The sequence below is a fragment of the Centruroides sculpturatus genome, unplaced genomic scaffold (assembly GCF_000671375.1).
Source record: "Centruroides sculpturatus isolate CEXI.00-Female unplaced genomic scaffold, Cexi_2.0 scaffold593, whole genome shotgun sequence".
Taxonomy (NCBI): Eukaryota; Metazoa; Arthropoda; class Arachnida; order Scorpiones; family Buthidae; genus Centruroides; species Centruroides sculpturatus.
The window spans coordinates 156,668-172,336 of NW_019384877.1; the positions used below are offsets into that span (position 1 = coordinate 156,668).

Here is a 15,669-nt window from a genome sequence, read left to right on the forward strand (position 1 = left end):
GTTGACTTTGATGATGATGCTCTCTCTGCACTAGTTGAAGCAGAACCATCTTTAACAGTTGATGAAATTGTGGAACGTTTAAATTCATCCCATGGAACTGTTCATAGACATCTACCACAAGTCGGAAAAGTTTCAAAGCTAGGAAATGGATACCACATGAACTGTCAATAGCTAACTGACAACAACGTCAACTGCTCAACTCCAAAACTTCAACTGGGAAATTTTACCTAATCCATCATATTTGCCAGATATTGCCCCCAGTGATTATCATCTTTTTCAGAGTTTGCAGAATTTTTTAAAAGGAAAAACTTTTGAGGATGAGAACAATGTAAAAAAGGCTATTTCTGAATATTTTGATTCAAAACCGAAATCATTTTACAAAGACGGGATTAAAAAGCTACCATCAAGATGGCAAGAAATTGTACAAAATAATGGTGAATACATTATAGATTGAAATAAGATTTAATTAAAATTTTTTGAATTGTTTTTTTGTAGATAAAAATGCGCACGAACTTATGGACTGACCTGATATATAGATAATAATGTGTAAAATATAACATGTGCCAAATATTCAAAAACAACAAGAATAAAGATGAAATCTGCCCAAAAGGGATCACCATTTTATTTTTTCCAAGACAATACACTTTTTCGGTAACTGACCTTTCTTTGTAGGCTACTTGTCACCAGTAGTATAATTGGTGATCCTTTTGGGCAGACTTCATCTTCATTCTTATTAAAAAATAATTCTCCATCAGATAAAAATTTACTGATTCAAAAACAAGTTGAAGTCTAAAAAGAAATTTTTTTTTTTAATGTTCTAAAATAGAATCTCTAACATTCTGTAAAGCTCAATGTTTCATGCAGACCCCTGAAAGAGGCCAAAAACATTCTGTTTTGTATTTAATTCAAATAAATATTATTTGCTGGAAGACTATGCACAGTATGTAGTGTTCAATTCTTCCTAAAATATTTTTCTCTTTTGTATTTTCTGCCATAGCATTCCAATTCCCTAATAACAATAGGCAGGCATTTCTTTCTTCCTTTTCCATAATTTCTTCCACCTGTTTGTACATTTCCTCTACCTTTTCATCTGAATGAGAGCTGGTAGGCATATATACTTGAATGAGTAACAGATCTTTTGGTTCAGCTTGGATTCTGACCTTTATTATTTTGTCATTTATGTAATCAACTTTAATTACCCAGGATGCAAATTCACTTCAATGCTTTCCCCACTCCATTCATTGCTTTCCTTCCACCTGAAAACTAAAGCTTGATATTGGGACTCACTAATTCTCCAGTGTCTTACCATCTCACTTCACTTAGTTCTACTGTCTAATTTATTTATTTCCATCTCATTCTTCAGATTTTCCAACTTTCCAGCCTTCCTTAAGATACTCCAAGTTCCAATTCTCAATAGTGTCTGTGGGGGGTTTTTGCAGGCTGGCAATCTGGAAAGCCCACTTCTTCCCCCTATCGGGCAAGGTGTTGCAGTTAGAAATTGTCGAAACCCTAATGTCATTATTGTCTCTATTTCTACTTGTGCTCATCTTACTAGGGAGATTGCTATGTTAGTAATAAATAGACAGCGGATTTTAGGCAAATGCCTATTTTTTTCCTTGGCATATACTTGGCTAAGATTTCGTACGAACACTTCTCATGAACATTTAGACCGAAACAATGGTATTTTATAATGCCTAAAAATGCTTATTTTGACGTTGCTGCCTATTTTTGCCTAAAACACAAAGTTTGGTCTGTTTTCATATTTTTAAAAAGTTTTTATTCATTTTTCGTTTTATTTTCCGCAAAGGTTTACTTTAATTCTTATATTAAACTTCTTAAGTTTTATTTTTTTCCTGAAAATGCAATCAGACAAATTCAAATTTTTATTATTATTGATTACTTATATTTAATTCCCAGTGGATGCATATCCCAAGCAGAAAAAATTAGAATGCAATAATAACATAAATAAATTACACCCCTGATGCAATTTTATAGTAATAAAATTAAAACTATATGAAATATTTTAAAATAAATGCTTTTATTTAATAAATATAGTGTTAGAGATGCCTTATTTGTCATTTTTAGACAGCGGATTTTAGGCAAATGCCTATTTTTCCCTTAGCATATACATGGCTAAGATTTTGTACTAGCTACTACAGTGAACATTTCTTCGATATCAAAAAACTTCTGGCCACTTTAGCAGACAATACAGTTTTGTAACTAAAGCCAAGAAAATTTTGAATGACATTTATGTTCAGAACAAGTTGATGTACATCAAGTGTTATTTCACATTCACTGAAGATACTATTACTGCACTTGAAAGTAGTGGGAAATCTATATATGAACAAATTGATCTCCTCAACAGAGCAAACCAGAAACTTTGTGATGCACCAGGCACTACTGCAAAAAAACTGAAGAAAGAGTTGAAAGCAGTGCTTCAAAAGAGACTTGGATTAAAGTGCTTGTTTATTGTGGCTGATATTTTGGCAAGAAAGAAGAGCAAAAGTGAATTCCCAGTTCATCTTCTTCCAAGGTATAAAATATAGTCTGTTATATGCAGAGAAATAGCATATAATGGATTATATGCTATTTCTCTGCATATAAATTAATTCTCAGTGACAAACGTTGCAACTTTTCTATTGAAAATTTGGAAAAAGTGCTTGTAATATATTATGAAGCTAACTACGGGAAACAGAGCAAATAAAAAAATGTAAAGATAATTGTTTGTCTACTTTTGTGTTTGCATTATTCTGAATACGTGCATTTTTGTTTGGAATACATATGTTAAATAAAAAATTCATCGTTCTAATAAGTACGTTAATTGTTCATTGTGCACATTTTGACCGCCTATTTTTTGTTTACAAAGCTTAAACGACACAATTTAAGAGCTTATTTTAAGCACCTAAAACGCCACTTTTAAGGGCCTATATGTCCGCTGTCTAGTAATAAAGCATAGTAATTTCCGATTGCTTTCTGTGCTTCCTCCTTATGTTAAATCACAAGTTAAGTTTTTACTCTTTTTTTTAATTAAAATTTAAAAATTTTATAAATCTGTGGGATTGTTCTATAAGTAGCTTAAGAAGATTACCAATTTTAATGATCATTTATAGTAATTAATCATAGTAAATATTCATTGATTACTTAAAAGGGCAAATTTACAATAATTATAGACTCAACCTGACACAATCTTTAAAAAATTAATACCTTTTCATCATTTAAATCAGATTCTACAATTTAATGGTAAACAAATGAACTCCATCATTCAATCTTCAGCATTTGAATCTTAATAATAATCATAGTTATTTATTATTAAACTAGCTGCAAGGACCCACTTTGCTGGGTTTTTATTTGTGGGCAAAAAGTAACGATAGTGAAGATTAAGATAATTACATTATAGCCAATCTTACCCGTTTTCACAGAATGCAAAAATTAGGTCCCCCATTTCCAGACTAATTAGAGAATTTTTACGTCCAGTCAAACGAACTATTTTCAATTTGATCAATTTTCTGAAACGTTTACAATCGTTCTATAAATTGAACCAATTCGAATTCGAAAATTTTTAAAATTGAAATAGAAAATCTTCCACTTTCAACCACTTTCAAGCCCATATCTCCCGCACCCTTATAGCTATCAAGACGCAACCACCATAGTGCACGAATGGAGAGTTGAGGCTACTACCACATACAAACACCATTCATGTGCAATGTGTAGTTTTGGCTGAAAAGTGAAATATAGGGACACACACGTCCATTTTTATATATATATATATATATATAGATAATTGACATTACAGATTAGAAGTTTATATCAGTGATTCTCAAAGTGGGGGTTGCAGAAAAATTGATGACAGATCAATTTTTTTTTCAAATATTTTATAAATTCACTATGGATTCATGTTTAGAAATAGTAGATTCTTTTTGCCTTAGTGTGAAAGCAGAGTATCCACTACTCTCTGAATTAGCAATGGCAGTTCTCTTACTATTTGCAACCACTTATGGAAATGGCATTTTCAGTAATGACCAACATCAAAACAAAGCAGCGCTCTCGTCTTTGCAACATAGAAATTGCTATGAGACCTGCACTAACTGATATTAAACCCAGGTTTAATTTATTGTGCCAAAATAAGCAGGCTCACCCATCACATTAAATTAAATTTTAAATATGTTTAACTTAACTAATTGAGTTTACTAATGTTGAAACATATACATAGAATAATTTGTTCAAAGATGTACCAAAGCTAAGTTATTAATTTTTAATGATACTAAAAATAAATCTGCTATTAAAATTATGAGTGTTTCAATGCAATTAAACAAAAGAAATTAACTCCTTCTGAATTTAAATTAATCCCCCCCTTCAGGATGTTTTTCTACACATACCCATTCTTCAGGAGATCCTTTGAAATTTTTAAGTGCAAAATGGGGGGGTCACAGACCAAAAACTTTGAGAAACACTGGCTTATATCACAGAGTAAAACAAATCTCTATCAGTAAAATGTTACAATAATGCTAAATACTGTATAAGGATCATACTATATGTGGATTAGAAAGAACTTGCTCACACATACAGCAGTACGACTAGGGATTGCAATTGCTCATCCAGCAATCCAGCTGGATCCAGCGCATTCTTCGGCCTGCTGGATCCAGCGCTGCGGATCCGCAAATACTCAATTAACTTTCTAAATAATGGTGCAAAAGTTGTCAGCGTTGCCGCTTTGCTAAGTGCGCTATCGCTTGGCGGCGAGAGTGACGTTGCCATTCAATGCAGCACGTGCTACACTCCCTCTCTACACCGCACCCGTCCTTTTACCTCTGCTGATCTAATTGACAGTTGACTTTTCGATCTCGCTAAATAAAATAAGTAACTCCTCTCCTAGTCCTGGTGCATAATTATAATTTACGGTCAGTTGTGACGTCAATGAATCACGTTACGGAACGCCGCTTCAGCTGCGAGACACCGGCACTTTTTCGACTTTTTTTCCTGAATAAACTCGGTGCGCAATAAAAACGTTATTTATTGTCTTTTTTGCAGCTCAAAGAAATGAGAGAACTTGAATTTTTTAAAATTTTTTGAAAAATTTCGGAAAAATTGCGACTAAAAAAATGCCAGGGGCGTCTGTGACACGTCACATGATCTTAAATGAAAATTGAATTATTTACCACAAAAATGGCTCTAACGATTTGGATCAAACTTGGTTAGTTTAGTGCTGCTTCAGCTCCTTGGCAATAAAATTTATTAGGTATGTAGTATGTACATTTTAAATCAAAATTTTTTAATTTATTTTTTCAGATATCAAGCCAGTTCAGTCAGTTCACAGTTACATAATAATAATAAAACTACAATTCGAATTCATACTGAATAATGTCTCTTACAAAGCCAAGTCAGCAAGAGAAATGTGGTGAGAATGATGATAAAAAAACTTGTGGGACTATTTTAAAAAATTGGATGATAGTCGAAGTGTAAAATGCTTATTATGTTCAAAAACTTTGCTGATTAGTAACCGTTCAATGACAGGCTTAATTAAATAAAAACGCCATCTGCAAAAGATACACTGCGTCAACGTTAATTCTGCAAACAGCAAATTACCACTTCGTAATACAGATACAGTAGTTCCCACAGCAATAGCATCTACATCAAAAAATGTCGATGATCAGGAAGTAGGTATTATACCGAACAAAAAGGCCAAGAAGAGTATTGATGCCTATTTTGTAAAAGAAAATTCGATGGAAGCCATGATTACAAGGATGGTGTGCAAAGATAGTTTTACACCAAGTTCATTTTGTACATCTTCCGATTTAAGACGTTTGTATCACTGGAGATTTGGAAGGTTGCAATCCCTAGTCGTACTGGTAGAAGGAAGTATATTACCTCCAGTATTTGATAGGAAGTTCAGTTGTTAAGACGTTTGTTCGCAAAAAATGGATTCCAATTGCCAACTTCTCCCAACACCATAAGGTCGATGATTACCAATTATGCTAAAACTATCGAAGCGGATTTAATAAAAAAAATCGCAAATTAAAAGAAAAGGGTTAAAGATTTTCGTTAAGCTTTGATGAGTGGACATCACAAAAAAATCATAGATACATAAATCTCAACACACTTACTAAAACACCTTTTCTTGCAGCCGACGCTTTATTATGAGAAAGGTCTTTTAACAAGACCGAAAACGTTTGAAAGTTGTTATAATAAAGCGTCGGCTGCAAGAAAAGGTGTTTTAGTAAGTGTGTTGATATTACAATATGCAGTCTAGAAAGAAATACATAAATCTCAACGTGCATCATAAAGAGACTCATTTTAATCTTGGCTTGATCAGAATTCATGGATCCTGCACTGACGAATATTGCATTGAATTAGTATCAGAACGGTTGAAAAAATTTGGCTTAAACTTTGAAACCGACACCATTGGTATCACTACTGATGGCACAAGCTTTATGGTGAAAGTTGGTAGACTCTTGCCTTGCTATCAGCAACTGTGCTTTGCACATGGAATCCAGTTAGCTGTGGTAGACGTTTTGTATAAAAAGAAAGATCAAAAAGAAGAAGAACACACAGAGATAGATGAAAGTGACGAATATGATGACGAAGACACTGAGACCAATGAAGGCTTAGAAATAGTCATTGAACCAACACCGACACCAACTGAACCTGAAGTGATTCCACGATACAGTGAACTTCTTAAAAAAGTGCAAAAAGTTGTTAAGACTTTTAAAAAATCACCAACCAAAGATGATATGTTTTTGCAAAAATATGTAAAAGAAGCGAAGGGCAAAGAACTGAGCTTGATTCATGACTGCCGCACTAGGTGGAACACTCTCCTCAACATGCTGGAACGTTTCTACAGTGTAAAAGTTTGCATTGATAAAGCCTTAATAGACACTGGATCAGACACTAAATTCTCTTCTGACAAGTGGTCACTAATCAATGAGTTGATCACCAGTCTTCAACCGGTTAAACTGGTCGTAGAAGCTCTCTGTAGAAGAGAGTTGAGTTTGATAACTGCTGACACAACCCTGAAATTTGTCTTAGACAAACTAAAAAGCCAGGACACGATCTTGAGTACCGACCTTTCCGAGGCACTCCGCAAAAGAATCAGAGAACGGCGTCTTACCGAGGTCATGGGGATGCTAATTTACATATAGAACCTGAAGAAGTATGACCAAAAAGTTAGAAAGCCCAATTATTCTTTCACAATGCCGAAAAAAATATAATGTGCCAGGAGATAAAAATATGCTGAATCGTGTAAATACATATATAGTGGAACCAGCAGCAATGGCAGAGGAGATTATGGAGGTGGAAAACAATGATCCAGATAACCCGTATTCCCTGAATTTCACCTTGGAACAAGAATTGGAGATCCAACTAAAGCATGAGAAAGAAAACTTCATGAAACGGAAAGAAACTAGTACTGAGAAGGATTATGATAAGTTATTAAAAAAGGAAATGGCTGTTTATGAAAGTGAGGGAGTCAGAAGTGAAAACTTATCTTTGATTTATAATTATTTGATGACCCTGAAACCAACTAGCGTAGAGGCTGAAAGGGCCTTCTCTGCAGCGGGATATATATGCGGTTCATTAATTAAGAAGTAGGTTGGGAGACAACACCATTAATACTATTTGTTTTTTGAGATCCTACTTCCAGAAAAGTCAAAAAAAATAACATGATAACATGTTAAATGACAAAGAAATATTTGATGACAAAAAACATATTTGATGATAAAAAAAAATAATATGAAATAAAAAAAATAACACGAAAAAATAAGTGATTGATTTTATTTTATTTAATCCTTTAAAATACTTTATTCAAGACAAGACTAATATTTTATAACTTTTCTAATTCTATTAAGTAAGAGTTTTTAACTCTTATTCTGTAAGTGGTTAAATTACTTATAAATAACTACAGACTGATATGTAGAGCCTATATAAGAAAACTGGTAAGAGTGATAGCCACTTAGCCACTGATTATCCATCCTTACATTATTATAATATAATATATTAAAGTAAATTAATTAGTAGAATTACCTTTGCTATTNAGCTTTATATTATGATGTTTTATGTTTTTTTACATCATAAAGTTAAGCCTTCCATCCTGCCCTCCCTTCCCCTATGTTACTGTGGATGACCGATATCTGGAGAATGTTAACATTCTCCGGTGAATGTCAGCATTCACACAGTCTTTTCGTGTATGTACGAAATATTTGCTAAATATCATTATTTCTTTGTAGAAAAGGGCTGGCAGAATTACAATTTAATAAAAAGTAAAACATCTGGATACGAATCCAATTTTTCTTGCCATGTCTAATCACCAGGAACAACTATTTCCATTGCAGAGTTACCTTTTTTTTTAGAGGCTATGCGTCTGCACAAATATGTAAAACAGTTTAAAATGTCCACAGGTGACATTTTAAACTGTTTGTAGAAAAGGACATTTTAAACTGTTTTACATATTTGTGCAGACGCATAGCCTCTAAAAAAAGGTTATCTCTGCAATGGAAATAGTTGTTCCTGGTGATTAGACATGGCAAGAAAAATTGGACTCGTATCCAGATGTTTTACTTTTTATTTTAAAAAATAATTATTTCTCACTTACACCGGCAAATGTCGACGTTCAGCATGCACTGATGGTGAATGTTGAATAAAAGTATGTTTATTACGTTAAGACAAAAATGTAACTTTTTAATATGTCAAAATAGGAGAAAGCTTAAGTAACAGCGCATGTAAATAAACTATNTGACCCTGAAACCAACTAGCGTAGAGGCTGAAAGGGCCTTCTCTGCAGCGGGATATATATGCGGTTCATTAATTAAGAAGTAGGTTGGGAGACAACACCATTAATACTATTTGTTTTTTGAGATCCTACTTCCAGAAAAGTCAAAAAAAATAACATGATAACATGTTAAATGACAAAGAAATATTTGATGACAAAAAACATATTTGATGATAAAAAAAAATAATATGAAATAAAAAAAATAACACGAAAAAATAAGTGATTGATTTTATTTTATTTAATCCTTTAAAATACTTTATTCAAGACAAGACTAATATTTTATAACTTTTCTAATTCTATTAAGTAAGAGTTTTTAACTCTTATTCTGTAAGTGGTTAAATTACTTATAAATAACTACAGACTGATATGTAGAGCCTATATAAGAAAACTGGTAAGAGTGATAGCCACTTAGCCACTGATTATCCATCCTTACATTATTATAATATAATATATTAAAGTAAATTAATTAGTAGAAGAAACAAACCTTCCTGCAAAATTTCACAGATTTTTGACAAAAAGCATAATTAAGCTTCAAATAGGGTGAAAAAACTGTGGTGCACACACACAAACATCCATACATACATACAGAAATACCCCCAAATGTTTTTGCATTTATTGAAATTTCAAGGCGTTCTAAGTCCAAAAATGTAAAAATATTGAGGGTCATTTTTTTCACTGATCGCCATACTTTTCCTCTATTATATGTAACAGCCAGGAAAGTAATAAAATAATAAATCAAAAACTTTAAATATGATAACTATGAAATTTTGAAAGCTTTACAAAATGTATGTAATACGAGTAAATTTATCTATCGTTTAGTGCTAGTTATATGAAAAATACAAACTCATGTTTTAAAAGTAGCAAACAATAACAGAAATTAAAATGATTATTTTAATATCATAGGTTCTTAGAGTTATGGTATAATATATATTTTATTTAATATAAAAACTAGTTTAAATACATAAAACTAAAGTAGAAATATGAATTAGAACCAACCTGAAATATCACATTGAGTTTGTAAAGAAGCATGTTCATATACCCTGTTAATTTCTTTAGTTGCTTCTTCTAAGGATAACAGTGTAATCTTTTCTGTATCAGCTTTATTTTCTGAAAAGAATATATTACGTATGAAAGAACTTTTATAAACTTATCAACAGTTTACCTTTGGAAAGATTTATTTCTAACTTTGACTAACCTTCTAAAAACTGATATACAGGAGAAAAGAGAGCTCCTGCTTGCTCAGATAATTTACAGATTTCGATTTCAGTAGAGATTAATGTTGCTGAAGAATAAAGTTAAGCTTCAAATAAATGTCGTTCAAAATGTTTCAACGCATATTTTTAAATTGAAAAATATTCAATTACCTGATCTAGTTACTTTGCTAGAACTTCTTTTCTTACAAGATATATTTGTAATAAAAGAGTCATCCAATTTGTTATCGGTGGATTTACAAATCCTTGCATCCTTCTTTTTCTTTTTAAAACATTTTTTCCTTACATACAACTAAAATGTTTTAAATTTTATTTAGTTATTTTATGTATAAATTGAAAATACATCATTAGAAATGCAACAGTCAAATTCACTTACTTTTTCCGTTCGACCATTTATTGAGAATTTACAGTTTCTTAAATGATCATTTGACGAGTGAATATTTAAATTTGATTTGCTTATAGCATTATTTCCTAAAAGACACCAGCAATTGCTTTTCTCTAGTCTGCGAGCACTTCTGATTCTTAAACGTAACCAATACGATCCTCGCACTCTTCTTTGAACCGGCATCCTAAATACTTAAAGAAAATAAACCATATTTTATTATTACAATCTAATAACTAAATCTTTACTAAGTATCTGCACAGAAATGTTAAAGGTTGTAACTGATTTACCACATAATATCTATAAATTAATATAAATGGATATAATATAAAGATTAACCAGATCACTGATTGATTGAAAGTACAGCACAAATGTATGTATACGGAGTTGGATATTTTTGGAAAGTAAGATAGTAAGCTGTTTCAAAACAAAAAGTAGCTGAATGACAAAAGTGCTTACCACTTATTTACACAGCAAGTAAGAAAAGAAAAAATATTATTCAGATAACTACTGTTTTACTATTATTATTATTTTAAAAGATTAGTGTAAAATTCTAATAAATCATAAAGATAACTACATTAAAATTCTAAAATAGTATTTATTGTCTCTCCAGGAAAACGATTGCCAATTTTTAAGAATTTTAAAAATTTTGAAAGCATTACAACTTCTTGAAATTTTTGTTTACGTTCCAAATGTTTAATAAAATCGTTTATCATTTTATGCCCCTGGTCGAACAAAACTTATATATTGATTCATATTTTACTACCGACACAACCAGATGATTTTAGAGTAGATAAAAATATTTTGTTTAAAAGGCATCACTATAAAATAACTAGTTTTAAAATAATTTATTATTACAAGTTTCTGCAATGTATTTTTGCTGAAATAGCTTAAACTATGTACTGTACAGCACATAATCAATCCCTAAGAAATTGTTACAAGTACTTATATTTTCTAAATATAAAAATATAACGAATTTAATTAGCTTTATGGCATTGTATTTGGAATCAGACAAAAGATGTATTTGATTATTACAGCAAATTATGCATCCGAATAATATCTAACAAATAAACTTTTAATGCTACAGCGAAGTGTTAAACGTGTTAACTGCTCAAGGACAAAGATCGTGATTTTTTTTTTTGCAATCGCCGCGGTTATTTATATAAATCGGCTTGGAAATAACCGTTCTCTTTATTATTTTAATTAATAAATTACTGTAAATCACATGAGACTTTCCTACGTGATGGAAAGAAAATGTCGAGTCATTACAATATAACATGTTAAATTAAATGAAACAAAATTTCAACAGTATAAGAATTTTTATTTACTTCGACAAAATTTCAAATTCGAATTCGTAGAATCCATTCTATCTTCAAAGATGAGAAGCGGAACGACTGGAAAATAAATCCGTAACCATGACAACGAGATAAAGGATGCGGTTCCAATTCATTTATTAGTCATAAATATAGTCCAACACGCTGTACCACGTGTTATTTTAGTTACACGCTCCACGTGTAATAAAGCAACTTTAAAAAACAAAGAGAATAAAAACTCCTAAATGGAGATAATTCACAAAAATCTGGTCAAGCGACAAATCAGAAATGCAGTTCGCCTACTTATGTACAAAACCCGTTCCTAAAAATCACTATGATACGTCTCGAATGTTATATAACAATAATATATATATTAGAAGTATATCGGATAGTTTGCTAATTAGACAGGATTCCTAAAATAACCTGTTACTAGATCAATAAACGGTTACTTGCGGTATTATAAACCTCGATGGATAAAAAATAAGCGTATTTTAAACTCAATATACAGCGAGTTAACTAGGAGAGAGAGTTTGAAGGTCAGCAGTAATCACCCCTCATTTACAGCACCTCGGTTTTAACCATTCTATTGTGGAGGGTAGGACGAAGTTAGCAGTAGTGTGACCTGTTATTACACCACCTCTGATTCTTCCACAGGCAAAGGTGAGGAGGGCTACTCGCTCAGACGTCTGGCACCAAGCCAGAATCACTTCGATCAAAACTGCACCAAGAATTTATACCCAGATCAATATTTATATTAAAACTAAAACTGAAAAAGTTGACTTTAGTTTGGCCTCCAGATTATAATCTCTACGTATTAATTAAACGAAATCCAAATAACTGTTCTTTCATAATATATAACTAAATCAATATCAATTTCAGATAATCTAAAAAGGAAGAAAGAGGAAAGCATTTCATTCCTTGACTCGACCTTTACAAGTTTCACCATAAACGTTAAAAATAGAAAATTTTGATAATGCTATTAGCAATGAGTTTTAAATATATAACGATTATACGGCACTTTATTATTATTTTACATTGGTAAAATGAATAAAACATCTGCTGGAAGAGATTTAAATGTTATTGAGATATCGTGAATATTTGTCATTTCCCGCACTAGATTACATAGAGGATATTAGGAAATGCGAGTAAAAAATGCTAAACGATGAAAATAAACAAGGCCCGTCATACGCCGACACCGTAAATTCTTCTCGTCATAATTAAAAACAACAAGATAGCTAGATTATTGACAAGATTAATTTAATTGTGTTTAAAATTACGTTTAATTAATTGTCTTTAAAACATACGTTATAGTGGCTTATTGTAACGTATGTTACCCTTATTTCCTCCTATGCAAAGATCGATACGAGCCTTTAAGCATCAATATCGATTTTCCTTAGAAGGATATGGCTACTGTATATAAACTACATATATGCAGCCTATTAAATTTAAAATACGTGACAGAAATCTGTTAATGGTCATTTTTTTCATTTTATCAATTCAACCACTACGATTGTCAGAATGCGTGTTGTAAAATCTTATTCTCTAACTGAATAATAGGTTACCGATGCAACAGTCGATTATACGGATACTTTAACACGATAATCAATCACTTTACCAGAAAATAACGAAACGAAGATAGAATATGTTTTCGGTCCTTCGCTACCGACCTTTCATCGCGATGCGTGTGTAAATATCGACTGATGACACATCACGTACTGACCATAATTGTGACGTCGTCGAAAAGGAAGGAAAGAAAGGAAGACGCTGGTCAAATTCTCAACTATTATACAGGAAAAGAAATAATTCAACTACGTATTGACGAATTAACAAGAACTGATTTTAAAAACAATCCACTAAACAAAAATTAAATGCTAATTTCGCTTCCGATCGAAAGAAGAAGAAAACCGTCTACCAGTCGTCCAAAGCCGAATTTGACGAGTGACATAGTAGCAAATTCATTCCGTTAGAAATATCCGTTAATCTTTAAAATATTAATGTAATTGTACACAGAAGAATAACTTTTGACGGTATTGTTTATCGCATTATATCAATCTTTAGTCTGGCGTCAATAAACCGCGTTTAGCTTTACGTTTAAACAGAAATTTTTAGACAAACTGGCACTAAAATGACAAAAACCGACACACGGGGCATTTTTACGCACGCGTTATCCTGGTGGTTGGAAGGGAACGTTACGATAAAAACGAAAAGAAATGCGAATAGAACGAAGAAAATTGGAAAAAACAAAACAACTTTATATAATTTACTCAAGCACGTGTTAAAAAAAAACTAAAACGGTTCAATTAAAACGTTAGGCAGCGTACACGGTAACACCAGGAAATATCTGCAGTAAGTTATTTTACACGTTCCCGTACACAACTGTATAAATTAGAAATGTATCAAATCGTCAATCAATATTCCTCCACAAATGCGTACAAACATTTCCAATTTTAAAAAATATATTTAAAAATTCAAATAATACCTATCGATTGGAAATTTAAATAACGAGTTAATCAAACTCCGCCCCCTACCGAATCAATGGTAAACTGATCAATATCGATATCTGTGCAAAATACGTATGCGACGCTTTTAATAATAACTTTTACCATCGAAACAAGAAAAATAATTTCAAATAATATTTACTTTTGATTCAAATACGACAATTTATATTAATAAAGAGGCGGGAATTTCTTTCCGGATAAAAAAGTCTGGACGATCGGATCCGAAGGCGGACGATCCGTGGCGGAGAACGAATTGTAAGCCACGTAACTAACCAACGACCTCGTAAGGCTACGAAAGGAGCACAAATTACGCGTTAACTTACTTTTATTTGCTGGAAAAACGAAGGCTAAAGTAAATGTCAACAAATATGTCTTCCCGCCTTCGTAACAGGACGAGCAACGCGCGATAACTACGATATCCCGGATGACGACGTACCGACGTCTAACCGAGCGTGCGCAGAAACCGTTCAAAATCGTTTGGCGCTAAACAACCGTCGACACTTTTTAGTTAACGGAGCTTAAAATTTTTACGAATTATTACTTTATAATGATTATTATGTAATAAAAAACAATCAAATGCCATTGGTTTAAAACTTTTACAACAGTTACTTTTTTATATACTTTTACGTTACGTCGCGTTATATATTTATTAAATACGACGTAATACAAAGATCCACGTTCAAAAACAGTTAAGGCGTTACGGCATTAGAAAACGAAGGTTAAACTACGTATCGAACCATTCCGATTACCGTATATTTCCGCCGACCCAACATACGCCGACTAAAATTAGTAGAATTTATTTTTTCGTTGTTTTAATAATAAAAGATTTATTTTTTTTATTTATAAAATAGCTACGTTTTTAATCTCGCGTTTCATTCCTTATAAAACGCGGCCATTTATAATTTCGAGGACGAGCGCGAAAGAATCGGAACGTTTATAAAAATACAGTAATATTAGTTAAATTTCCTTTAGAATGACGATTAAAAATAATAATAATAAGTTGGTTCGTGCCGCTTATCCAGCTACTTTTTTACTTTTTTGGAAACGTATAGTATATTTGTCGAACGAGACGACGACTTTTACGGCGGAAAATTGTAAATGAGCGAGAATTTCGTCTCGAGCAAACGGGTCGTGACGTAGATCCTTACTCGTACCGCAAATCCGCAAACGTAATGGCGTCGGCTTTCCCACCAACAGTTCCGAGAGACGTAAAGGACGACGCCACTCGACTCCTTACGAAATAAAAAAAATCACTCTTAGGTTAAACGTAAGCCGATAAGAGTAATCAAATTATGTAAAATTGCAGTCGATTAAAAGGTCTATATATATATATAGTCTATAAATATAAATGTGTCGCGAAATAACGAGTAAAAAACCAACGCGATACGTGGACGGAAGCGTTAAACTTTTAAATATTTTAAAGTTGCGTAATAGCGTTTAAGCGAAACCGTATCGCGATAATTTTGCGTGGATGAAGTTGCGTAACGCGGCGCGTAACTTCGGT

General features: G+C 32.2%; 1 protein-coding gene across 6 annotated transcripts in view; it reads right to left on the reverse strand.

Moving 5' to 3' along the window:
• Window positions 1-14,605, reverse strand: part of LOC111630976 (CTD small phosphatase-like protein 2) — a 149,893-nt gene extending 135,288 nt beyond the window's left edge. For 2 of the 6 annotated variants that reach the window (XM_023375146.1, XM_023375150.1), the window contains exons 1-5: window positions 11,683-14,076; window positions 10,349-10,548; window positions 10,126-10,264; window positions 9,957-10,043; window positions 9,758-9,868 (exon numbers count right to left, since the gene is read on the reverse strand). In XM_023375146.1, coding sequence (XP_023230914.1) covers window positions 9,758-9,868; window positions 9,957-10,043; window positions 10,126-10,264; window positions 10,349-10,548; window positions 11,683-11,719 — 574 coding nt within the window. In that variant the 5' untranslated portion in view covers window positions 11,720-14,076. The other 4 variants (XM_023375147.1, XM_023375148.1, XM_023375149.1 and 1 more) reach the window with 4 other exon arrangements.
• Window positions 14,606-15,669: the final 1,064 nt, after the last annotated feature.